We start from the raw sequence: 26,469 nt of genomic DNA, 5'->3' as shown, positions 1-26,469 counted from the left end.
TAACGGTCCAGCCGTAATAGTTCAGGATTTGCTTCCTAAAGGATTCACAAAAAGGAGCCTGTACAAAATATACATACAGTTCTTTATTAAACAACTGTAAACACTTCACTGTAAAAATCCATAAAACTTTATAAACAAACATTTTGTAAACAGAATCTATGCTACAGTAAAAGAATTAACACAGTTATTTACATGCAATACTGACAAATTTGGCACTTATTGAAAAGAAATGTACAAAAACACGTGGCTTAAAAAGAAATTTAAAATTATAAAACTCAGAGCGTTACTATCATGCACTTTGCAAATACCTCACAAGCACTTATGGCACAGCTAGCGGAGAGCAGCAGGCTCCCTGGTAACGTTCATGTAACTTTCAGTGTGCTTCCGTAGGTTTGCTGTAAAACCACCTGAACATTGTCTAGAATAAAGTCAAATGCCATATTCCAAACCGACTCCACCGACTGCTGCATCAGCCTGCAGGTGAGGAGAGACAAGCGATCAGGAAAGACCCATTCCTTCAAGAATCTGTTTAACATGTATGTTTAAGGGTTTTAACGTCTCTATATAAATACACTCAAAAACGTACTTCTATGGTTTAAACTCTATAAACCTTGCGAGGAGGAGCAATCTCGTCGTTTCGACCATTTTATGCTCCCCAGTCAATATTACGGCACCTCTTTCTCTGGCATTCAAAATACAGGGCTTCCCTTTTCAGTAATGCTGAAGAGCAGTTACCATACCGCAACTGATGGCCAGAAAGGGTACGGCTCGCTCATCACCTCCCTCCAGTAGCTGTGGTGACAGACATGCTGTCTAAATTTTTTCCCCTTTGGGTAAAGCACCGAGTAGTTACCTTTTCATGTATTTTATAACTAGGTCCAGTTTCTCCAAATCTTTTTCCTCTATTAGATCAGTGCAGTATTTCACAACTTGCAGAATGTCTTCTTCCATTGGATCTAGAGAGGGGAGAAATCTCAAATGAGGACCAACTTATGCTTTTGAAGGAGAAAGCGCAGCGATCTGCAGGGACCAAGGAAACTATGTGCTACGATAGTGACTCAGAGCTGCCACACGAGTGGGCTGTGGTAAGGAACCTTTCCGAGCCGCCCACAGAGGTCAGAAGGTTGGGGGGGGGGGCTGGTTTACGCTCATTCGATTTAGGAAAATAGTTCCTCTACAGAGCTGAGTTCATGTTCTGTAGTCATAGGACATCACATCTCAGTACCAGCCAGGCCAACCTGAAATGGTAGTTATCCATTCTCTGAGCAAGGTCTTCACATCACTGAATTCCACAGCTCCAGCTAGGTTGGGTGCTGGGGGTCTAACACACGCAGACGGCTCAGGCTGCAAACCAGAAAGGCCAGCAACACCTGAAGTGGAAGCAGAGAGTTCTCCCTGTTAAGAAAACAAATAATAGAAAGTGCTATATTTACATAACATCGAGTACATAAACATCCGATGGAAGGAGAAGGTCAAAGTTTAAAAAGCATGAAAGAAATTACCAGAGGTTTCTCAGAGGCAGGACCTTCATGTTTTAGAAATCCATCGACTAACTTCTGGGGACTGCCACAGGCCCCTGGCAGAGTTTTTGCAGGACTGTTAAGCAGCACATTTTTCAAAGGGCTCTGAATCTTTCTGGGGGGACTGATGGAGCTTTTTTTCTTGTTTCTTTTCTTTTCTTTCACCGCTGCTGGTTTTAACTGCAGTAGCGGGTTCTTTGGCACTAAAAGAAGATGGACATAAGATCCTCAACACAACATGCCTGGGGAGCAGCACGGGCCCCTTCCTCCTCCCAAGAGCAGCCCTGAACACACGCATGCACACAGCACAGGCCTCCCTGAGGTGGCCCCGCATTTCCTAGGGTTGCTCAGCCACTTATTGGTGACATTTGGGACCTGCTAGTCTATACGGGGCTCGCAGCAGTCAATGAAAACTCACAGGCGAATTCCTTCCAGCAGTTCAGCAGGGCAGTATTCTGTTTTCATTCTAAATGTGGTATTTGTGACGCACGTTCAGAAACCATCTTCACATTCTGGGCTTTAAACCTACATCCTCTGAAGGATCGGTCTCAAAGGACAACTGGCTTGACAGATAATCAATTCAAAAGATTCCTGGGTAATAGCTTGTTCAGACTTTTAAGTCAAGAAGCTACAGATACAAATCCACCTAGGACTCTTGACAGCACTTAACCTGTACTGCGTACTAGTTCCGTTCCCCTGATGTGAAGAGCACTGAACATGACTAACAGCTTAAAGACTTGGGCCATCATATATATATATACTACAACAATCAAACAACAGTTTCATGTCTCACATCTTCACTTCTGTTACGTGTCACTTGCAAAGCTTACCGGATGTGCTGGCCTGCTGCGGGTGAAGGGTGTTTTCTCCCTGCCTTTGTCTTTGATCGTAGGCTGCTTTCAGCTCCTTCTGAAGCTCTGCTGGAAGGGCCGCAAACACCTCAGGGTCCACCTGGTGGAAAAGAGAAAGTTCAAAGTCAAACCTGAGCTGACTCTATATAGGCGGCTGGTTTATATTTTTCACAAAATAGACTTTATTTCAAATCATACTTTTCTGATCTGTATGAATTAGGTCCTCAGTGTCAAAGCTCATAAATAATCCTCACAAGGTTATAGGGTGAGAATAAGGAATACAGCTTTGAATGTGAATTGACTTAATTAAAAAAACAAAACAAAAACACTGTGCAGAACAACCAGGGCAAGAAGCACTAGTAGGAAATGAGAAGCAAAACGCAAGAAAACAGGTGCACATGTCATGTTTTTCTTAAACATCAAACTCTGATTGTGTTACTGTCCCTAGTGTACGGTTACACATCTTCACCCTGGCACTTGAGTGTGGCCCGGGGTCTTCTCAGGCCAATGAAACAGAGTGTTTCTGTCTTTGGGGTGGAAGCTGTGAGCGCCCACACCCCATAGCCTCCCTCTTCTCTGCCCTCTGTTGTCCATACTTGGCTGCTCTGTCAGTTTGTGTCCCGCAGGTGATGCGGAGACAGGCCATCCCTCCTCCCCCAAGGGACGGAGTCAGCCACTGGGAGGTTAAGGGGCAAAGGAGAAAAGGAAAAGAGAAGTGCCCTGAGCTGGGAGCCAGATGGCCGAGGATATTCACGCTATGGTAGAAGGGCCTCAATTCAATTCACCTGTGAAAATGCTGGAAGGGCTATTACATTAATTCCCCCATCGCTGTTAGATTCTTGAGGTTCCGGTATTTGTAACAACACTGTCCCAGCTGGCTGTGGCAACACCCCTGTGCTGTAGCCGTTTACGGGCTCTCTCCTCCTGTCGCCAGGCGGCTGCCCCTGCTGCGCAGCACACACTTGCTCCACCTGCTCCCGGAGATCAGGTGGAAGCGCTTCCAAGACAGACTGATCTAGCTGTAAGACACCAGACAGATGCTGAGATGATGCATTTCCAGAGTTCATGCCCCACCTTCCTTTCCATTGCAACATCATGGATAGTGAACACAAGGTGCAGATCATCAAGCTAGGAGAGCCACCCCCAAACCAGCACGTTTTTGAAACATCTTGGTCTTTTGCCACTGATGCCTGGCTGGTCATGTGTGGACTCGAGATGACAAGGGCAGGCCCCTGGCCGGTACCCCAGGGTCAGCTCAGCCATGTCTCCTCACTGAACCTCCTGCACAGGAACAGACAGACAGACAGGCGGGCCCTTGTCAAGCTCAAATCTTAAACTTTGCCCAGGGGAAGCGGCCAGTGCCTAAGGTGCATGTCCATTTCTGGGATGAGGTCAAGAGTCCTGGGTCAGAGGCTTATTTACCTTTCAGACAGGAGACTGTCTGCCCCCAAATATAAATTATATTCGTCTGAGCAGCAAGCTAGGAAAAAGGGATTCTAGAAGCTCAACTCTCCAGCCTACACACTAGAATCCTCTGCCCATCCATCCCTTTGAAAACAAGCAATTACCATACGCCGGTAGGCCAGTCTTACCTCGCTAGGAGCCACCATTTTGGGGTAGCTCGCCAGCACCAGGGACCTAGTGCAAGCATTTCTCAATCGCCCCTTTCCCTGGCCTCACAGCCAGCACATCCCACCACTTAGGGGAACAGAGAAAACTGATTTTCCCAACAGAGCTTAAAGTGCTATGTAAAGTTTCCAAGAAGCAAAAATGCCAACAGCATACCACGTTTACAGACCACACCAATGGAATTAATAGCTGGTGTTAGGAAAATCATTTACCCTATACAGAGAACTGTTTGCAAATCATGCAAGAGAAACCTTTGACAAAAGGCCTCTACTAATGAGCAGCAAAGCCGTGCTGTTGACCAGAGCTGTGTCCATGTGATCACAACTGTGAGAGGGAGGTCCAGAGGCTGCCGACAGTGGCAGTTCACAGAACGGGCTTTCTCATCCATGTTTTACAACCCGCGAGAGTCGCAAATCTTTGCAAAAGCACAATCTTGCCCTGAACTTGTTTCCCATTTGGAACTAACACCATGATCCACCCTGTCAAGCTGCCCTTTCTCCCTTTCTTGGCTGTACTGATAACTTAAAAACATCATTCCTACTGTAAAACTACTTTTGTACTGACATCATATTTACAACTATAAATACATACCTGGGAAGGTGATGGGACCTCTATACTCAGGTTAAGTCTTGATTTTAAACTGATGGGAGAATGTAGACCATTCCATTTCCCTGAGGACTCGGCTTTGCTAGTAGTAACAGGACTGACACTTGATGTCAGATGTGAAGACAGAGATGGCAAGAAAGTGCAAGTTCTAGAGGCAGATGAAACTTCCAGATCCATAGCAGCCAGAAATACTGAAAACACAGGAAATGATGTAAAATAGCCTCTTCGCTGAGGGGGAGGGAGGGAGGGGAGGAAGGGTGCACTTTAATCCATTACAGATAAGGCTTTATTACTGATTCATCATAATTCAGAATGTCAGGGTGTTTCTGAGAGTCACAGGCAGCAAGGCTGGACGACCTGTACACTAACTTCCCACTCCGGACGGTATAAGCTCCAAACGAGAACCACGCTGACGAGCACTGACCTTCCTTGTGCTCCTCTTCCGTAGGCTTCTTAGCTTTCTGAACTTGGAGGAGGTCAAGGACAGAGTGTGACCCACCAGGACAGTGGCTTGACTGAACTGCCGGGCGACTGGGACATGCAGAGGGGTTTGGATTAGTCGGAACCAACTGATTCACATGAATCCCAACCTAGAACCAGAATAAAGTAGGCTTCTAGGAAAAAAAGTTAAATTCAAACAGCCTTTTATACAATTTATTACAAAAACAACTTCTATACTACCTATACTAGCTACTCTCAATTTTAGAGTATCTAATCTACCCAAACATTATCTCTTCAAAATCAGGAACTCCAAAAAAGTGGAATACTGTACCCACTGAAGTTCTCATCAATTGAGTTTTTGTGTTTGTTTATTTTTGGCCACGCCGTGCGGCCTGTGGGCTCTTAGTTCCCTGACCAGGGATTGGACCCGGGCCCACGGCAGTGAAAACGCCAAGTCCTAACCACTGGACCGCCAGGGAAGTCCCAATTAAGTTTTTAAAATAAAACTTGAACAAAATTTAACCATGGGACAGTCTACTTGCAACCTTACTTTACCTATCATTTTTGTCAGTAAAAACCGGGAGTGGGGGTAGGGTGGGCAGTGGGTACGCGGCAGGTATCCGCACAGATAAGCACCGCCCCCTGCCCATGACAGTACTCCAGGGAGGAGGATCATCACTGTTGGCTTAGTGACTTTTTTTTTTTTTTTTTGCGGTACACGGGCCTCTCCCGTTGCAGAGCACAGGCTCCGGACGCACAGGCTCAGCGGCCATGGCCCACGGGCCCAGCCGCCCCGCGGCATGTGGGATCTTCCCGGACCGTGTCCCCTGCAACAGCAGGCGGACTCTCAACCACTGCGCCACCAGGGAAGCCCGGCTTAGTGACTTTTTAATCCTTCCACAACACCCATACCAAGCGAGTAACCATCCTTTACTCACACACAACCTACAAAGGTTAATCTTTAAGAAAATGAAGGCTTTCACATTTTTGATGCCCTCTCACTGATCATGCATCCTCACGTGCCCATGGTAAACTCTCCCTTCTAGATCATCGTTTATCAGACATCAGAACAAACTTCTGATGAAAAAGAACCTTAAAGGTCAAGAAACATTTGCAGCTTCACACTCCCTCCAGCCCCGTCTCCTTCTGCGGGAACCAGAGCAGGAAGCAAATAACGCATGTTAAGATAGGTCTTTGGTTGTTCAAAAGAAAGGCACTATAAAAATTCAAGATATGATACTTACTATTCTAAGCAGAAAACAGATTTCAGAACAAATGTGAATTCTTAAATAAGGAGACCAGCTCAGATGAGAAAGTCGTTTTTCAGTTTCTCTTACATTTCATCAGTGGAGCTGCAAAAGCTGCATATAAACCCCCTGAACGGCACCACGACCACCCTCCAATCAACCCTCAAATAAGAAAAACATTACAGAAAAGCCTGTTTTAATATGTTACTACTCACCCCTCTCATGTCCGATATGTTGAGTTTCATTGTATGAAACATGTTTAGTGCAGCCCTTCCAATTATTTTTGCACTATCCGTTGCCTGGTCAAGAGTCACAGTCCTGTAAGTGATAGAACTAACTTTTTTAAAGGAACAAAAGCTACATTCCATATGTATTCCCTGGTACCTCAGTAGTATGGAACAGTTTAAAGAGTTAAAGTTGTAAAGCAAGTTATCAGAAAGTTTAAATTTTAAAGTATTAAATATGATCTTTAAAAAAGCAGGAGATAGTCTTCCTTCAAGGAAGCCAATAATGCTAAATTAATTACATTGGCAACAAGTGGGAAAAGAAAAATCATCAAGAACATTGGGACTTTCAGAGAGCTGGTCAACCAAAAATAAGTTGAGAAAAATGTTTTAAAGAAATGTACTTCAGTTAATGTATATTCAAATATAAGCATATTATGTTGCAACTAAAGCCTGAGCAGTAAATACAACGTTTTAGATTCCCAGAGATGTTTTAGGTTGCAAGATTATCTTTGTTGAGGTACGGTTAATATTCAGAAGAGAAAGATGAATCTCCCGGATTCTCCTGACTCTGTTTTCAACATGTGAATATGCCCAGTACATGGGCATGTGGATTCAGAAATGTGTGGACACCTCTGAGGAAGGAAGTATGGTGGCGCCCTGTCTAAAACCCAGAGAGACTACAATATGCAATTTCTACATCTGTAAGAACTCCTCAAGGGGGACCAGAGAATGTGCCAGCAATACCAGGTGCCCAAGACTACATTTACTCTCTTTTCTCAGTACTACGAATACATTATCTATTTATCTATGAAAAGTACCTATTTCTTTAAGGAAATCATTTGCAAAAAAATTTCCATTGGTTTGTTACCTAATGATTACCTTAAATTTATTTCACACAGATAAATAGAGAGTAACTTAAAAGCAAGATCTGTAGTGGGCCATAGTGGTTTAAACACGTGTTTATCTTCATTTCTTTCCAAAACAACACTAAATGGACTTGAAATTATTTTTGAAAGGTGTAAACTCTTAAAAGATAGAAAAAGGACAGAAGACAAGAGTAGAGGAAAAATGTCAGCCATAATTTAGAATACTCAAATGCCTGCTAAATGCCTAAAGCAAGGCACCAACTTTGAGATAAGCCAATTTATGCTACAGAACCTCAGAAGAGCTCAGCAATTAGAGGTGTCAGATACGTCTGAAAGGAGGGGGAGAGAATACATGGGAAGCAGGCTCTCACAGCTGGCCATCCTCCTTCCTGGACAGCTTCCCAGAGATGGGAATGTTGACACAGAGAAGCTACAGGGGGGGTCAGGCACAGCAGAGGACGAGCGAGGCCCCTCGCTCGGAAGCAGCACAGTACACCCGTTTCTCCACCCAGACCCCTCTCCTCCTGAGTAACCAGAACACTAGCTGTCACTGGTCCATCTTCTCACCCACCCCCTGGGTGGAACATGTCACAGGAAGAACCACAGACACTGCCAGCTGGTTGTGGTAACCAAAGACCAAGCCCCTCCAGCCGCCCTCCCAGAGTGAAGCCCCCTGGTCTGCGTGTCCCGCTATGAGTCCAGAGGCTCCCACAACATTTCAGCAGTTCACATACAACAGCCAAGAACTGTGAGACAGATAAATGCTTGAAGAAAATCTCTGATATAAAAGGCAGCAACCAAAACAGGAAAAAAGGAACTCAGAGAAACAGACTGACACTGGGAGTAGAAGAACATTTTAAGAGGTAAGAGATAATTCTGCATCTTCCAAAGAATAAATTCAAAAACTCCAATGTAAAATGTTAGTATTGATAGAAATGGTAAATTTAATACCGGCAAAGTACCTGGCACGAAGACAAACTGATACCATCCCAGAACACCTGTGATAAAGAGAAGATCCTGAAAGTTCCAGAAAGAGCAGATCTCCTATAAAGACCAGGCAATCAGAAGAACAGTGAACTTCTCAACAGTAACCCTGAAAAGATGATGACAATGGAGCCTTTAAATGAGGAAAAATGATTTCTAAGATATGTTTATAACCTTTAAGTCAGCAAACCACTGGGCATGAGGATAGACAGGTTTACACCCATGAATTCCTTCTCAAGATATGAGACCAGGGATCTAGGAAAACAGGGATCCAACACAGAGAAGGGACACCCCACGACTCCAACTTTTCAGCAAGTCTTAAACAAATTCAGACCGGAGTAGCAGGCTGGGGGCCCCAAGAGAAAGGCCTCCAAGAAAAGAGATCACAGTAACAGACTTGCTGATGTGTTAAAACACAGTCACAGTGGAAGGCAGTCTGGGGATAAACTCAGTGGCAAATTCACAAAAAAGCAAGCAAAACGAGATACTCAGTAACTCCAGGAGAAACATATTCAAGAGGAAAGAAAATGTGATCCTAGTGGACAATATGGACCAGCTATGTACACTATGTACATGTCATAATAATGGGACAGTGGAGCGTGACTGAACCAAAACCCACCGACCTGACTGGGGGCAAAGGAAAGAAACACGTCTGGGGAGAAGAGCAACAGGCAGTGGAGGAGAGAAGGGAGAAGATCCTCTTCTACAGTAGAAAGTCAGGCAAACGTTCTGCAAGACTCAAGACAGAAAGAGCAGTTTAAGTATATATCTAGAAATATGGATGTAAATATCAGAAGAAACCACAAAAAGGTTGAAAAGTATGGTGCTCGGAGCTGGGGAGAGGTGCAAAGGACTGGAAGCTGTATTTGACCTTTTCAATTTCGTTTATCACTTTTAAATATATATAATATACATATATATACACACACACAATTCAGATTAAAAGCACATATACAGAAAAGAACTCCAAGAAGGAAGAAGTCTTTTCCCAAAAGGAAAACTTGTAAGAAAAATTTTCCTAAGTGATAATCAAGCCACAGATCTCCATCTACACGTGGCTCTTTGGCTTATGCAACTTAAACTTTGTCGTTTCGATGACAGTGTCAAAATGTGCCTGTGAGTCACGTGATTGCCATGCAGCTTTTGATTAAGGCCAATTACAAGAGATTACAGAATAATTATACACTTCTGAGTTTCCTAAACCACACAGGACTTCAGTTTGACTAGAGCACGGGTCCAGACTACTTCTGGGAAGGGCCAGATGGAAAACAGCTTGTACTCTGTTGTCTCTTTCACCTACTCTTCATTTTTTACAATCTCTTATATAAAAATCATTCTTAGCTCCCATGAATCATGTAAAAACAGGCCACAGGCTGGATGTGGTCCACAGGAAGTAGTTTGCCAACCCCTGAATTAGAGGAAATACAGGATCAGTATTATAATATTTCATAAGCTCTCACCTAAAGCATTTCTTATGCAGTTACAATACCACCAAAACGTTAGGCTTAAATTAATGGCTTACAATTGATCTACATCTTATTACATTTACAAAATTACACTTGTTTCAATTAATCACGTGCTATTTATGCCTTATGATGTCTCATCCAAAGATATTTATTTTAAGTGCGTGGCAAAATGTATACTTTACTGCCAGCAATGCAGGCAGATTTCTGAACTGTCCTGTGTTAATATCTGTGGAAGAAATGATACTGTATCTGAGATTTGCTTCAAAATAACTAGGGGGAAGGAGAGGAAGGATGGTACAGGTGCCCACCAGCAATTGTGGAGATCAGGTGAAGGGTACATGGGGTTCATTACACTGTTTTCTCTACTTACATGTTTAAATTTTTCAAAATAAAACTTTTTTAAAAGTTTAGGACAAAAATGAACAAATACCAATAACAGCAAGCAGATATGTGCTTACCGAAAAAGCTGAATATTATCCTTGAATTGGGGGAAATAAAGTACAGTTAAAATCCCAGTTTTTCTTAATGCTATATTTAGATTTTTGGAATACCTAGATTTTCCAAAAAGGATTAAACGAAGGCTGATTTTCTTATTGTGCTCAGACAGAGGGAGCCCCTAGGTACTGCTGAATGCATCACAACATACAGTTCTAAGAAACTGTGAGATATTTTAAAATGCACAGACAGCAAGAAGAAACTACTACACTGTATTTTATCTGTCAATCAACCAAAACTTTGAAATCCAGTGTACTGTGTAGCATAAAATGGCATACAAAATTAGGTATTTTCATATTGGCCACAAATCTTACATGCAGTTTTATATTAGTAGCCCTCACATAAAAAAAACAGGGTTTTAAAATGCCTTCTACCAGTTTCCAGAGACTACCATAATCTGATTAATCTTTTCACAAAAAGAAATTATACCTCCCTAAATGAAGTACATGTTTCACTGAAATCATTTTCTGAATTATTACACTGACGTTTCCCTGCAAGACCCTTCCACCAAGTCCACAACCGCCTCCCTTTCTGTCCCTGCACTGAACTCAAGACCCCAAGAACAGTCTGCCCCGGTCAGGGACACACAGACAGGCTGGCCTGGAACCTGGCAAGTCAACGTAGTTCTGACAGCCTTGAGCTGAGACCTGGCTCCGCAGAACGTCCAGGAACATCAGCGTTTTGCAGATTTTTATTCATACTCTTCCTTGTTTTTTTTCATTTTCCATTAATTGTAATAACCTGCACTGAAACATCAGTATCCAATATCCTTTTTAAGATAAGCTTACCTGGTGATGTTATCACAAATTCCATGGCCTCCAAATTTTGCAGTTTCTACAGGGGCCCCCGGCTTTCGTACCATGATTTTGAGAGTCAGGCGTTTACCCTTCATGCCAGCAGCTTCAAGTCGCCGTTGGATTTCTTCTGAAAGACTCAGAAGAAAAGCTTCTGCTTCTTTTGGCTACAGAAAGACAAACATAAAAAAATACCCTCCATGTTACTTTCCTACATGCCTAACAATTCTTCTCAAGTAGATTAACTTTCAACATTAAACATGTATATGATTTAGTGCCCTGCTCTTGTCTACTTAAAAACAAACATTCTGCCAGTTCTGGGAACGGCAAGAGTTTTAAGACTTAATTTCAAGCATCAAGAGTCTATGGTCTAGTTGGAGAGACAGGACTATGTGAAAATATAAAGAATATAAAGTAAAACCTGTGAAGAGAGCAGTACCTGGGTAAACCTTATTCCATAGTTGATCTCAGCTGAAACAGATTTTCTTTCCTTTTCAGTTCGAACTGGTCTATCGTCCAAACCACGGCAGAACCTATAAAGCATCTGACCTGTTTTGGGACCAAATTCTTTCTGGAGTCTTGTCATGGTCATATATTGCAAGTCTCCACAAGTTCTAATTCCCAAAGATGTCAACTTGGATTCCATTGAGCGTCCAACTCCTAGGAAAGGGACAGTTCTTTAATTCTGCATATAAGCTATTAAAAACAATTGAGCATTATGAAATAACTATTCATGCACAAACAACTAATTTAAAATAATCTCCCTTAAAATTCTGAAGTGACATAACTGAAGCATCTCATAGATTAAGAATTTTTTTTTTTGGTTGGTGCAAATCATACTAGTGCAAACTTATTTTTAGAAGCTACTTCTCAATTTGGACTCTACCTATAGGTGAACCAGAACTTTTCAAGTGTGTATGACTAAGTAAGTTCTCCAAAAAAATGTTATTTTTATTTATTACTGAGTAAAAAAGTTTTCTATCTTATTTACAAAATCAACTAAGTTACAGACTCGTTTAAGCTAGTCTATAGTATGACTTACAGACATACTAGGAGACTCAGGAATGTTAGGGATTCTACTATGACTTTGGTGAGGACCAAACTTCTCAATGGTTCGGCCACATTTTCTCTGAATGGGAACTAGAACAAGAAGTCATGACAGAGATCCAAGCCCACATGTCGCTTGCTCTCATACTGGACAAAGTGGCACAAGTGACGTGGAGATGAAGCTTCCTGAGCAAAGTAGCAGCGAGGGGAGGACAGACAGATGTCTTTTACCAACAAAGATCATCTCCCTGAAAGGCAGTCAGTGTCCTGCAGCTGGGCCAGCGTGCAGCAGCCCCTCATCACCGTCTGCAAGATGCAAGGTTAGAGCCTCGCCCAAACGATGCTCATGAGCTCTGTTGCTCTCCATGTGCCCAAAAGCTTAACGAAGGTACACATGTCTGGGAAAGTGATTTAAGAGTAACCTGGGGGAACTAAAACTCTTATTAAAATGGTCTCCACACCATGAGATCAGTATTGTCCATCAGTGAGGAAGACTGCGGTCTGGCCCTCTGTAGGATGTTACCAGAGGGCTCAGAGTGGAGTCTGGGGTCGCCTATCTGTCACCTTTATTGTTACTTCTGGCTCCAGTTCTCTGAGTGGCCCTAGTGGGGGAAGGAGCATTCTCGTCCAGGTTCTGCCAGGAGAACCTCTTGGAGTAGTTATGCAGACACACGGTTAGGAGGGAGGTGGTCAACTTTACAAAAGGTCTATGACCACAGAGGTGGGCGAGACAAGTTTAACCCAAGAAAATCTGTCCCCTAATGGAAGTCAGATGAAAGGTGTTAAGGGTGCTGTATAGCATTTGTGCCATTTTCAAGTTCAATTCGGAACAGAGAACAAGCAAGAATAGCAGAGTCTGAGTTAACAACAAGAGAACCCTCCAGACGAAGACCATTCACAAAAAGACGAAATTCTAAGTGAAACCTATTGGAGTATTTTTCAAGATGGGGAGGAGGAACCCAATGAAAGGGACAAATCAGATACGAGGGTGGCCAAAGCCAGAGACACTCTACGCAGCTGTTCGTGTTCAGGGAATGCTTTCTGTCTCTATTTTTTTCCATTCCATCATTGCCGCAACTCCCCACCCTCAAGATGTGATCATGTTCTTTCCCTGACAAATCTGGGCAGCCGATCTGTTCTCCCTGATTTGCAAAATCAGCAAGAGGCAATAATCCTGCATTAATTGTGTGTACTGGGATGGGCAGGGGGAAAACCTATGGTTTTTGAGAGTCTCTTGAGTATACCAGAACACAATTATTATTCACTAAGAGGTACAAAAGAAAGACTGTTACATTAAATCTCACCAACTTAACCACGATCAACCTAATCTAACTGAACTGCCGTCTAGGGAAGAAGAGAGGTTCCTCTCCATCACAAGCTCACCTAATGGAATGGAATGGCCTGAAGGTGAGTGGGGGACGGAGGCATATGGATGGTCTACCTCTAACCCCATGACGTCTGCACAGGGGGGAAAAGTTAGCTTGGAATCAGCACCAAGACCCCGAATGGGTGCTAGTTTGATTGCTTCATGTGAGCGTTTTTAAGGAAAGGAGGCCCCTCTAAGGAGGAAGGAACAGGGTCTTGAGAGTCACATTGAGTGCAGCCACCTAGAAAGGGAAACATGAAGGAAAATGTGCAGCGTAGAACCAAGCTTCTGAGAAGGAGAGAAGAAAACTCTCTTCTCCTTGAAGAAGCCGTGGAAGCTGCCAGTAGAAGCCACTGGACGAAGATGTGGCATCTGTCCTTGAAGGGGAACCATGACCCCAGGCTAAGAACAGCCAGGAATGCCTCCTCCCGGCACCCGGACCTTGACAGTCCAGAGACGCAGAAAAGTCAAGTTCCAAAGAATCAACCTTTGCCATCTAAGTTAGCACCGTTCAACAGAACTTTCTGTGGTGATGGAACTGTTCTCTTCTGTGCTGCCCAATTCAGGAGGCACCCGCCACATGTGGTTAACTGAGCACTGACTGCAATGTGGGCAGTACAACTGGGAAGATGAATTTTAATTTTATTTAACTTTAATTAATTTAACCTAAAGTGTTCTAGCTTCACTTGGCCAGTGGCTCCCATATCAGGACAGTGTAGATGGTCATGTACACCTACACGGCCGCGGTGCTTATCTGACACGAGAAGAAAGAGCCGGAAACCTCAGAGTGGGTGCACACACCCAGCAAAGGATGGACAAGGGGCAGAAGGTCCTACAAGCCAGGGTGGAAAGCCTTGCGAGGAGCCACAGAAGCAGTGGAAAGAGCGACCGCGTTTAAGCGGTTGCTGGGGACAGTCCTCTCTTTCATCAGCTGAACAGACCTCGCTGGTGGTCTGTATGCTAGCACACATGCAGTCGCTACCCTGGGGCGCCTTCATACACTTACCAGCACGTGCTCCCCTTTTACGCGGCTGTAATGACTGTGTGCCAGGCACGCCGTGTGCTCAGTCACCGGGCAGGGCACACAGGGACAGAGGCAGCTGGCGGGGGACAAGCAGGGAGGCGCGTTTAACATGGACCCGCTTCTGGTTATTGGTTACAGAGCAGAACTTACTCAAAGCACGTGCCACAAAATGTTAATAGTCACCATGTATTCACTTTCAACTATCTTTGGGAAATGACCAATTTTTAACAAAGATGAACAACTTCCCTTCTTGTAAGAATTCCCGCATGCGTGTGGAGCCTGCTTTCAGAGGGCAGCTCGTACTTGAGATGCGTTACCATCTCAGGGCAGGAGTAACAACAGAAAAGGCTGACGTTTTACATACCGAAATGTTCTAAATCTTCCTGACAATAAATTTGGGGATTTTTATAAAAGTCAGTAGTCTTACACATGAAAATCTCTCCAACAATTCTGGGCGGCCACAGGCTACAAGCTGGTTCTCACGGAGAGAGGAGCAGGGGGATCGCCAGAGGAAGCCCATCCTGGCCGCCCCCATCTCCCCCAGATTTCAAGGTTCTCTTAGGAACTTCAAGGCTGTGCCTAAGAACTCAACCGGGACACATAAACCCACATGTGCCCTTCAAAAAGTAAAGTCCTTCCAGCCAGGAAGCAAATGAAGGTGAAAGGTAAGATGACTAGGTCAAGGAACTAAAACTAAAACCTCTCTGTTTCTATGTAAAACAAAACAAAACAAACAAAACAAAACTTACAAGAATGATGCAGTATAAAGATGGCGCTGTGGACGGAACTGTGTCTCTTCAAGATACCTATGCTGAAATCTTAATTCCCAGTACCTCAGAATGTGACTGTAACTGGAGAAAGGTCCTTCGTAAAGGTAATTAAGGTAACAAGAGGTCACATAGGTGGGCCCTAATCCAATATCACTGGTGTCCCTATAAGAAGAGATCAGGACACAGACGCACAAAGAGAAAACACCATGTGAAGACACAGGGAGAAGACGGTCACCTACACGCCACGGAGAGAGACCTCAGAGGAAACCCAACGCGCTGGCAGCACATTCATGGACCTCCAGTCCCCAGGATCCTTGAGGGAATAAGCTGCTGTTGTTTACGCCACGCAGTCTGGGGTGTTTTGTTATGGCAGAGCCTCAGCAAACTAATGAAGATGCCAAGTAATGGTAACTGTGAACTCAAATTTCACATGCACTTTAAATACCCTGGTTCCTTCTTATATAAAACTGCAATAAGACATGTTATTAAAACTCCTAAATTGTGTTGTCTAATAAGGTAATTTGCTAGCATGATTTTATAAGGTTACTCTTCAAATTTAACCTCAAACTGACCATCAAAATGTCATATTTCACATTTCTGATACTACCACATTCTTGGATGTTATTTACTAGGGAGTCAGGAGGCTTCAGAACTAACCCATCATAAAATGGCATTTGGGTCATTTAATAATTTTGGCCTATAACAGAAATTTCTAAGTTTGTTCAGATATACTTTTCTTAGGCTTAAGAACATGCATCTAAAAATACCACTAAATCCACTGTTAAAAGTGTTAAAACTTTTAACAACAAATGAATAAAAAGAAAACCTTTCACCAAAAGTATACTCTCTTGAACTTTCCCACCACAAACACCTGGGAGCTTTGTGAAGCTAACGCAGGCTGCTTTATAAAAACAGGAGAGGATGATCTGAAATGGTATCCTGGATTACTACATGGCTTAGAGAAATTTCTTAGAAAGAGGTACCTACCATAGAAAGCAAGTCTCGATATTTACTAATTGTGAAATGAACTGCCCTACACACAAAAATTACATCTGTTCAAGGCCCCAAAAGGCAACCATTTTCCAGTTACAATGAATTATACTTGATTTCTCCAAAGAGAAAGGTTTTTACACGCTAGGTTAGCTAGCCACACTACACAAGAAAGTAAGACAGCTAAGCATCCTGCCCGTTAGGTGAGAAAGGTATGCCTTTTTGGGCATTTTACTTCAGCCTGAGTTAACAAAATACAATACTTCATTTTAGGTTTTCTTCTTCCTAATATGGTTTATATATTTTCTACTTTAAAAACTATTTGTTTAGTAAACTCAGAAAAGTATCACTAGTTTGGAAGGACAATTTTGTAAATAGGGGAATCGATTTTCAAAACTTTACCTTGGGTCTAGAAGTACACTATTTCAATTTTGATTTATTTAAAGGACCAAAAGTCAATTTCATCATATTCTTTTAAGTATGACTTCTTAGAATTCCTTGATCTTGGTACTTGAGAAATACTTAAATACTTGAAGTAAAACACATGAGAGGCAAAACTAAAATGTTATATTAGGGTTCTGATAAATCAACTGAAAGGATATTCATTGTGGAGTTCTAAATTTTGCTTCCCATGGCACTCAATAAAAGATGAAAAATTTTTAATTCATTTTTTAAAAAAGAAAGAAACGTTCTACATCTATGAAAAGCACTAATGAATACTTACAATAAATAAAAGTTAAAAAGAAACGATTTGTATTTACCTGGTAGATTAGTAACTAGCTGACCTCTGATAAAATCATCTACTTCTTCTGGTTTTAAGTGGTACTGGCCATCCGGTTTTGCTTTCCTAGTTGCCATTCTAGCCAGGAGAATATTAGAACCTATAAATTTTTTTTTAAAAAAAGGAAAGAAAGAAGTCATTCAAGAAATATTCACAATTACTTTCAAAATTTCTTAACAAAGACATCTAGAAACAGGTTACCTATCAAATTTCTAAAGAGAACGAAAATAATGTGCAACTTTGATCATTTCAAACACAGTACAAAACTGGCAGAATTCTGTTAAGTATTACAGATTATAACCAGCATGGTTCCTGGACAGATGTTACCTTCTGTTCCAAAACACGTGACATTTCAACATCTCCTACCCAGGTAAAGGAATAGAGAAAACAGTCCTAATCTAAGATTGGAGGTTTACAGGAACTGTGGGCAATGACCAGCCATCAGTTCATTTTACCAACCAATGTTTATCTGTTTGTTTGTTCTTGGCTGGCAGGGTCTTAGTCCCCTGACCAGGGATCCAACCCGGGCCCCCTGCAGTGGAAGCGCAAAGGCCTAACCACTGGAAAACCAGGGAAGTCCCTCATTTTACCAACCAATGGATCCACGCTGGGTAGAAATAAGGCCAAAGAAATGCCATTGGACTTGGGGAGGAGAAGCCCAAAGAACCAGATGTCTCACTATATGATCAGAACACGTGGAGTAGAAATTGAGGGTATGAGCTTCTTAAAAAAGGAGACAGACAGTGACAGCGAGGTCCAAGGTGTGTGAACGGACACAGACAACTAACGCAGAGCAGAGAGAAGGCTACTGGAGCCCGAGAAGGTATCAGGCATCTGAGAAATACCTAAATGGGGTCAGATGAACTTCTGTGTAAATAATAAAATCTCCACGAATTACAGAAGACTTCTATAAAGCACATATCTTAGTTTTACAGGAGACTTACATTAAAAACAGTGTGTTTTCCTAGGGTAAATGTATAGATATTCATGAAGAGAAAAAGTACTGGAAAGGCACACTAAAATGATAAAAGTGGTGAGTTCTGAAGAAAAGAGGGCTGAGAAGTGGAAACATCATTTGGGATTTTTGTCTTAATTATGTGCTTGAACTTAAAAGGACATATTCATGTCATCCCACTTGTAAATTTAAAATAAATACAATTTACAACAAAGAACTAAACCTGTGCCTGACAGTGGACTCCAGAAGGCAAGTCCTAAACGAATGCTGAGAAGGGAGTGCAGGCCACACACCGGGGAGCCGAAGGGCAGCCTGCTCGTAACCGGAGGGACGCTGTTAATGTGTTCCTCACGCTCTGTATGTTCTGCAGCTTACGACGTTCTGACATCTTAAAAATCCCTCCGACGGGGAGGGCCTGCCCTCCCAGGGCTGGTTAATCCCTAAAGACAGCAAGCAAGTTCCTGGGGGTGCGCCTCTCACACCCACGCCAGACACCCCCAGACACCCCAAGAGAGGCTCATCAAACTCACACACAGACCCCAAGAGAGGCTCTGGCCGAGGATCTCCCCTCACTCCTGCTTCTGCCTCCAGACCTGTACGTGGCGCTCCTGCACGAGGCCCTGCGTGGGGCTGCACGCCCTGCCCTCCTCTCGGGACAGGTACCCAGTAAAGATCTCCTATGGGTAGAGGCACTGGGCTCGCTCAGACAGGAGGGACACGGGGAAGCTCAGGGTGACAGCGGGGGCTCCAGAGCACACAGCTGCGAGAGTCGACAAGAGGAGGACCAATGATGTGAAGGGCTGAGGAAGCAAACACGGCTTAGAGACAAAACAACAGGTGGGGGGAGGGGATAATGGGGGGTGTGTGTGTGGACGAGTCAATAACAGCAACTTCTGGCCCCGAGAGAGTGAAGACAGGGCTGGCTGAGCGGTCCAGGAAGCTTCAGAAAGTAACTGAGTTACCACAAGACCCAACAGCATGGAACTCCAAACCCCACTCACACTGCACTGCCTTGAATACCGCCTCCGTTCACTTGAAAAAAATACTGCTGGCATACATTGCATCCAATATTCCCCATTTTTGAAGAACAAGAAATATTCCAACTTGTTTATTCCAAAGATGTTATCATTTACTTACGTTTCCAACACTTTCATCTCATGCTTTGCCCAACTGTGAGCCATGCCGAGAACTGTTTCAGAAGTGGGAGACCTATGCGGTACGGTGATAAAAACGAAACCTAAAAATCACTCCTAAAGATCAAGCGGTATTCAACGATCCCAGAGCACTGCTTTGAGGAAAATGAGTCGTACACGATACGCTGGCTACTAACCGATTCCCACAGAGGCAGCACATTTAGTCTGGTCTTTGATTTCCGTGCGGACAGCATTTGCAAATTCGTCAGGAGTGAGCCTGGTCTCTGCGAGGATCTCAGTGATGTCTACCAGAGCTTCATCACAGCTGACAGCCTCGATGCTGTGTGTGTAGCTGCCAACACAGAGCAAAGGCAACGAATCACAGCCCCAGCCTAACGTCAAGCAGCCACATGTGGCAAAACAGGCTCTCCTATGGTCTCTCTCTTCGACATTTCCTTACAGACTTAAAAGGCTAAAAATATTAGCAGTTTACCTGAGCTGGCCCAAGTGCCCCTATTTAGTCACTTAACTTTTAACTGCAAAGTTAATCAATGTTTTCTTTTTTTCCATATTAACTACCAAAAATACAACAGAAATGACCATTTCAGTTTCCCTATACTGAGAATACTGTTGTAAACCTCTCAATAGTTGAAAAGTAGTAAGTGAATTGGAATTGTCACAACACTTAATTTCAAAAATGTTCAAACACGGTTTACCAGAATCCTTGAGGAACAGAAATATCACACAAATCAAACAAGCAATTGACAGTCTCCTAAACAAAAACGCCCAGGACACAGCAGGATATGATGGTGGCCAGTCACCCAGATGCCTGTCCAGGACGCCAGCAACACCCCCTGCACGTGGAAATGCTCTGGGTTCTGACTGCTGCTGCTGTTTGGTCACGATCTACTCACACAAAGGACTGTTTCAATTCTCCACAGAAGAGGAAAAGGAAGAGAAGAATCACCACGTGGCTCTGATGCTAATTAAATATGTGAACCACAAGGCCAGCAGAGGCCTCAGGACCAGAAATGGATGGTCAATAATCCACCTGGTAAAGTACCAGGAGGGCCAGGCCTCACCTCTCACTACACCTTACTGTAGGTTACGAATCAGATTAATTACTATCAATAATCATTTAAGAAATGAGTGTTTTGTTAGGCTTAACTCCAGAGAGAAATCTGCAAGAGCAGAAGGCTATTCCTGATATGAAAGCTGCTCTGAGGCGTGGAGAATATGAAGCAGAGGCAGGATTTCCAAAGGTGGAAGGAGAACAAGGAATTTTTTCCCCCAAAGAACAGCCACGTGCCACTAACAATGTCTTCACCCACTAAAATTATATGATAGCGTCCACCAAACCCCCCAATCCGAGGTGCAGGCTGGCTGCCCGCTCCAGGGCCTCCGTAACCAGAACACACAGCACCCAGCTCAGCCACCTGCTCCCAGCCCACACGCGGCGCTGCTACTGACCGCAGCTTTCGGACAGGACTTGAAAAGCACTCTCTCCACCTGGTAACACTGACATTCCCACACTGGGGTCTTAAGGACAGCTGTGATTGTAACTGGCTTGTCACTCAGCCCTAAGTCCACAGACTGATGCCAGATAACTTCACCTGCCCCTCTATGTTTCTCTCTCCTGCTAAAGTAAGCTCCTCAAAGGCAGAGCCTGGATCTGACTCCACTCTCACAGGATTGGCAGCATCAACAGTGGTTTGCACTTGGTAGATACTCCATAAACAGGTGTTCAAAATAACGCGTTAAGAAAGGAGAGGAAGAAGTGAAGATAGAGGCAAGAACCTCCCTTAGAACATCAACACAGCCCAAGGGTTGGCGGACCCTGGTCTGCTGTCTAGAGATCTGTTTTGGTGAATAAAGACTGAAGGGAGCAGAGCCGAACCCGCACCTCATCTGTGACTGCTGCCACTGTCCACGGCAGGGCTGAGCAGCTGGGACAACGACCTCATCCGGCCTTTTATGGAGAAAATATGCCAACTCCAGCTGTAGAGTATACAGGGCCTGACATCTACTTATCTAAAATTTTAAGTTTTGAGTTAACATTCAATATACCTACACTGTAAATATTCTAAAAATTAATCTCTTTTTCTCAAGCCAACTAATCGCCCACCTTGAAACTACAGCTGACCCTTGAACAACACTGGTTTGGACTGCACGGGACCACGTATACCTGGATTTTGTCAGCAGTAAACACTGGAGCGCTACGCGATCCCCGACACGGAGGAGCCACGGGCGCAGCGGGCAGCTGCCACGGCACGTGGCCCTCCACCGCACGGAGGACGGCACCGCACCACCCCAAGCTGTGCAAGCGCCAGCTGTACTGCTAGAACCTTCTATGAAAGCTAACTTCTGGCGTCCTGAAAGATCTTAGAGGACACAGGGTTTGACAAGGTCTCTACTTGTTAACGTATAGTTCTCATTTTAAACAAAACCATAATTCAAATGTAATAAAAGAGAATAACCAGGTTAAAAACTCCAATCCTTCAGCTGTCTGGTTCCACGGAGGGAAACCTGGAACCGCTGACGAGAAGTCATGCAGGCACAGAATCAGACTGACATCACCACCAGGGAGCAGCTGAACAATCCCAGCCGTGCAAACACGTCCCTGAGGCCTGAGCCCTGCTCCGGGAGGTGCTCGTGGGGAGGAGAGGGGGCCGTGACACCCGAAGGCAGAGGAGCAGGTTCCCGGAAGAGAGGAGCATCCAGCAAAAGTGACCCCGACAGGCCTGGGGAAACTGTTCTCTCTTCAACATTAGGTAAAAGCAGTAAAGGAACAGACAGGAGCGTGAGCGCAGCACACAGTGTACCTGGCCAGTGTCTCATACATCGTTCGTGCAACTTCCTTATACGCGTGAAAATCATAAGGGACAGCCTGAAGACTGGGACAAAGTTGTTTCGCTTGCCCGAAAAACATTCCATTCCTAATGCCAACTTGTCTAGAGAAAGAACAAAATACAGTGGAGGTTAGACTAGGAATTTTTAAATGCCAAATCAAGTATCAAATACTGATAGTATCTCCCCAAGCCACTGATACACAATTTTCATTTAACTCCATTTTCATGAGGGGTAAAAAACAGGCATTAAGACAACTTACAGGTTTGTTTTCCCCCAAAAGGAAACTGACAAGATTGTCTGATGCGTGTAAGTGACATGTGCAGATGTGCCCAAGTACGTTATTCAAAGGCCAGGTTTGGCTCCTGCCTCTGTGAAGACGTCTCCTGAGACTCAGACCTCTGGCGCCTGTGCAGAGATGCCAGCATACCACACGTCGGTGATACCACAACCACCGCAGAGCAGGAGCGTGCTGTCAAAACGGTCTGCTTCCACTCACACGGGGCCCGGTTTGGCCAGGGCTCAATCCCCCAAAGACAAAGAATATAAACAGCAGAACCACACAGAACAGCGCTATGCGACAGACAGACACAGTGTACTCATCCTATTACCACCCAATTCCCAATTGACCAATTCCAAGCTCCTGCGGTGGCTCCACAGTGGCTGAGATGCCAACAGCATTGGACATGGTGGGACATCACTCTGGGCAGGGGCCAGGGTTCCAGAACTTTGAGGGACCTAATTGAAAATGGTAAATTTCAAATCTTTTGCGTGTCTCCACGCCCCACTTACCTGTGGTAATTTGGAGCATTCAGCACAAAACTGTAATCATGGAATTATACATAATGAGTACAATTCCACGTTACTACTATGCAATGAATCGAAAAAAAATCTTGCAGTAAAAACACAAGCAGATAATAATAAGCAATGTTTCCCCAGATTACATACCCATAGGTGTAAATACATCAAATGGTTACTTTATACATCCACCCAATAAATATTTACTCAGTGCTCACTTAGTACGGAGGTGTGCCCTGTGGCACAGAGGCCTGTGGCGCCTGCCCATCCCAGACCACCAGAGAGCCAAGAAGGAAAAGACTCCGCCAAGCCATTCAGATGAAAGAAATGCAAAATGACATGCATTTTTAATGTATATAAAAACAATAATAGATCATCAGACTGCAAAGCCCAGAGTAGATGAGAAATATCTAATAAGAGGGAAAAATGACAGTAAAGGAAGAGATGATTAACAAATCATGGTGAAGAAAACAATGCTTTCATTCATTTAACAAAAATTTATGTCTCGGGCACTATGTGAATAAAGCGTATCCCATGACATCCACGAGGATGACCTGCACTGGCCTAGGAGAGGACGGATTCAAGGTGACGGACCTGGTTCATAAGGCAGGGAAGTGTGTGCAAAGGAGTTCACAAGTCTGCAGAGAAGTGCATAAACAAGCTGAAACGTTCCAGTAATGCTAGATACATAGCTTCAGCATGTAAAAAAGCTAAACTTACAAATTAAAGGTAATTATTCATTTTTAAAGGAATGTCTTACATAATTCCTGTAAGCACAATACTCCTATATTTACAATAAATTCATTTTCAAAGTTTTCACTTACACAAAAAATTTCAGGGACATATTACTTAGAAAAATGTAATACATCAACTTATGTACTCATGCATACCTACATCTCATGGAGAAATGTTTAGGGATCACTAGACACTGTAAGGGAGTTATGAACAAAAAAAGGGTAAACCTCAGAGGCTTCCCGTAACTAAGGGAAGCAAAAGACCTTGAGTTGGTGGTTGGAAAATTAGACTTGTTTCATATAAAATAAATGAGTAGGAATTCCCTGGCGGTCCAGTGGTTAGGACTCATCACTCTCACTGCCAAGGGCCCGGGTTCAATCCCTGGTTGGGGAACTAAGATCCCACAAGCCATGCGGCACAGCCAAAAAAATAAAATAAGATAAATAAATAAAATAAAATAAGATAAATGAGTAAAGACAATTACAAAACAGCTTGAAATAACTTCACTACAGTGACATTTATTCCTCTCAAATGAAGTCCCAGGCAGCAAAGACTACCAGTACTTCATAAGCTGCAGAAACAGTTTACTCCCAGGTTTAAAGTGAAGGCAGCACACTCCTTCTTCCACGTGCTGTATGCTCAGACAACGGTATTTGGTGTTGCATTAGACAATATTAAAAAAAAGTAACCAGTAAATCACTGTCACTGTCAATTCAATATACCGAAGGACATCCATACCAATTAAGGACTGTAAAGTGTCCTTACAAAAGCACGTGAAAACAGAGATTTAGAAATGATTTGCTCTTAAAAATTTATGATTCTAGGATATTTGTCTATCATTACCTATCCGTCTACATTATTCACCTTCTAACTATGTATAAAGCTAGTTCTCTATGGTAAGTATGAGTACATATTCCGACCTACATGTACACATTCTACCTTCCTATGGCTTCTACCGTCTCATGTTCACGTTCCATCCTTTGCTGACCCGTTATTATAAAGTCTATGTCTACTGAAAACTCACCAGTGCCTAGAGCTGGGATGACCACGCCCACAACACAGTCCCCACGCCAAGCCCAGAAACATTTCTCTGATCCAACTGTGAATATACTTATTTAAAAAAAAAACTTCTCACTTAAGGAAAATATAACTATTAGATAGCCACACACACACAAAAGGGTATTCAAGAGACCTTCATTAGGAATAGTCTTCTAGAAAATGAAAAATTACAATTAAAGGACAAAAACCCCATTGCTGTGGGTTTCATGTTTTTCTTCGCCAACTAAAACAAATTCATTTTCATCACTTTCTGCATCTCCTTAAAATAAACATGTGCCCTCTAAGCGACACTCAAATGGCTTGCTACACAGCATTTGGCCCTCATATATCGTCACCCCAATTATTCTGTGACACATTCAGCCTGACAATCGCCATCTGTGGTACAATACAAAGGCACCATCCAAACACCAACAGAGGCCCAAGCCCAGACATATCTGTGGCTACTGGACTTGAAAGCCACCAGGAGTTGGCAGTGCTTCTAACTTTGAGGTGGCCTTGGTGCTCACTCTCCAGCCAGTGTCCAACCTGGGCCGCTGGGAGAGAAGGGAGATCCTGCAGAGGCAGTATGGAAAGGCGGCGCTTCTGTTTCACCAACAGCAAAATCCAAAGACTGAGCATGTGTTTCTGGGTTTCATCACACCCTCCAGATACAGGACACGATGCCCAGTCATCATAAGCGCATTGCCTGTAACTCAGCAGGGGGAAAAGACCAGCCTACGGAGCACAGCGTACAATCAGCTCTAAACCGCCTGTGCTAATAAAAACATAATAATGCAAAATGTATTTAGACCTGACGTATCTCTTTCATTAAAGTAAGGTTCAATTCCTTGGCTACATTAACAACTAACAATGAAAAAGATTAAAACATAATTCTATCAATGAGAAAGGCGAAGTTAGTTCAGGAGTAAAAGTCTGACAAGTCATAAACAGAAAATAATTTAAAATATTTTATGGACTTCCCTGGTGGCGCAGTGGTTAAGAATCCGCCTGCTAATGCAGGGGACAAGGGTTCGAGGCCTGGTCCGGGAAGATCCCACATGCCACGGAGCAACTAAGCCCGTGCGCCACAACTACTGAGCCTGTACTCCAGAGCCCACAAGCCACGCTACTGAGCCCGTGTGCCACAACTACTGAATTCAGCCCACGCGCCTAGAGCCTGCGCTCTGCAACAAGAGAAGCCACTGCAATGAGAAGCACGTGCACCACAACGAAGAGTAGCCCCCACTTGCCGCAACTAGAGAAAGCCTGCACACAGCAACAAAGACCCAACACAGCCAAAAATAAATTTATATAAAAACATTTTTTATAATTATGCATGTTTGAATATAATCCTTTTTTCTTAAATATCCTTTTTATAAAATAATTGGCAAGATTTAAGCAAACTACTCTGGATAGATGATGTTGTGTTGAGATACTTTTTGTTCAGACTGGACTTGCTTGAATAACCCCAACTTTAAATCAAGACTGAAAAATGTTATATATATCAAGTCGTTGTATGCAGTTAAGGTTACATGTCAATTGTAACTCAATTTTTTAAAAGTATGAATGACTAAGCCATAAAGACACTATCTAAAAAAAAAAAGGCTGAAAAATGTAGCTGATGTGACTTGACTCTGTTTCTATAATTAGTAAATACTTTAACACTTGCCAACAATGTGTAAATAAATGCTTGCTGTGCTATAAAGGTAAAAATGTTTGTGTTCAGTTATAAAGAAAGAAAAAATAAAGAATACTCTTTTAAATTAATCACTTCAGGGGGCTTCCCTGGTGGCGCAGTGGTTGAAAGTCCGCCTGCCGATGCAGGGGACACAGGTTCGTGCCCTGGTCCGGGAAGAGCC

The 26,469-nt window shown here is 43.4% G+C and overlaps 1 protein-coding gene across 8 annotated transcripts in view; it reads right to left on the bottom strand.

Annotated features, from left to right (window-relative positions):
* Positions 1-64: 64 nt before the first annotated feature.
* Positions 65-26,469, bottom strand: part of REV1 (REV1 DNA directed polymerase) — an 82,238-nt gene continuing 55,833 nt past the window's right edge. For 6 of the 8 annotated variants that reach the window (XM_060027283.1, XM_060027285.1, XM_060027284.1 and 3 more), the window contains 14 exons: positions 22,015-22,143; positions 19,390-19,544; positions 17,085-17,204; positions 11,566-11,786; positions 11,121-11,293; positions 6,510-6,612; positions 5,031-5,196; positions 4,592-4,797; positions 3,157-3,390; positions 2,351-2,471; positions 1,503-1,723; positions 1,239-1,395; positions 854-956; positions 65-474 (listed from right to left, as the gene is read on the bottom strand). In XM_060027283.1, coding sequence (XP_059883266.1) covers positions 363-474; positions 854-956; positions 1,239-1,395; positions 1,503-1,723; positions 2,351-2,471; positions 3,157-3,390; positions 4,592-4,797; positions 5,031-5,196; positions 6,510-6,612; positions 11,121-11,293; positions 11,566-11,786; positions 17,085-17,204; positions 19,390-19,544; positions 22,015-22,143 — 2,221 coding nt within the window. In that variant the 3' untranslated portion in view covers positions 65-362. Of the gene's footprint in view, positions 475-853; positions 957-1,238; positions 1,396-1,502; positions 1,724-2,350; positions 2,472-3,156; positions 3,391-4,591; positions 4,798-5,030; positions 5,197-6,509; positions 6,613-11,120; positions 11,294-11,565; positions 11,787-17,084; positions 17,205-19,389; positions 19,545-22,014; positions 22,144-22,301; positions 22,629-26,469 lie in introns of those variants that run through there. The other 2 variants (XM_060027289.1, XR_009521498.1) reach the window with 2 other exon arrangements.

Source organism: Delphinus delphis, chromosome 12 (genome assembly GCF_949987515.2).
Source record: "Delphinus delphis chromosome 12, mDelDel1.2, whole genome shotgun sequence".
Taxonomy (NCBI): domain Eukaryota; kingdom Metazoa; phylum Chordata; class Mammalia; order Artiodactyla; family Delphinidae; genus Delphinus; species Delphinus delphis.
Note: the sequence above shows the minus strand (reverse complement) of the source record. Positions and strands in the feature narration are given on the sequence as shown.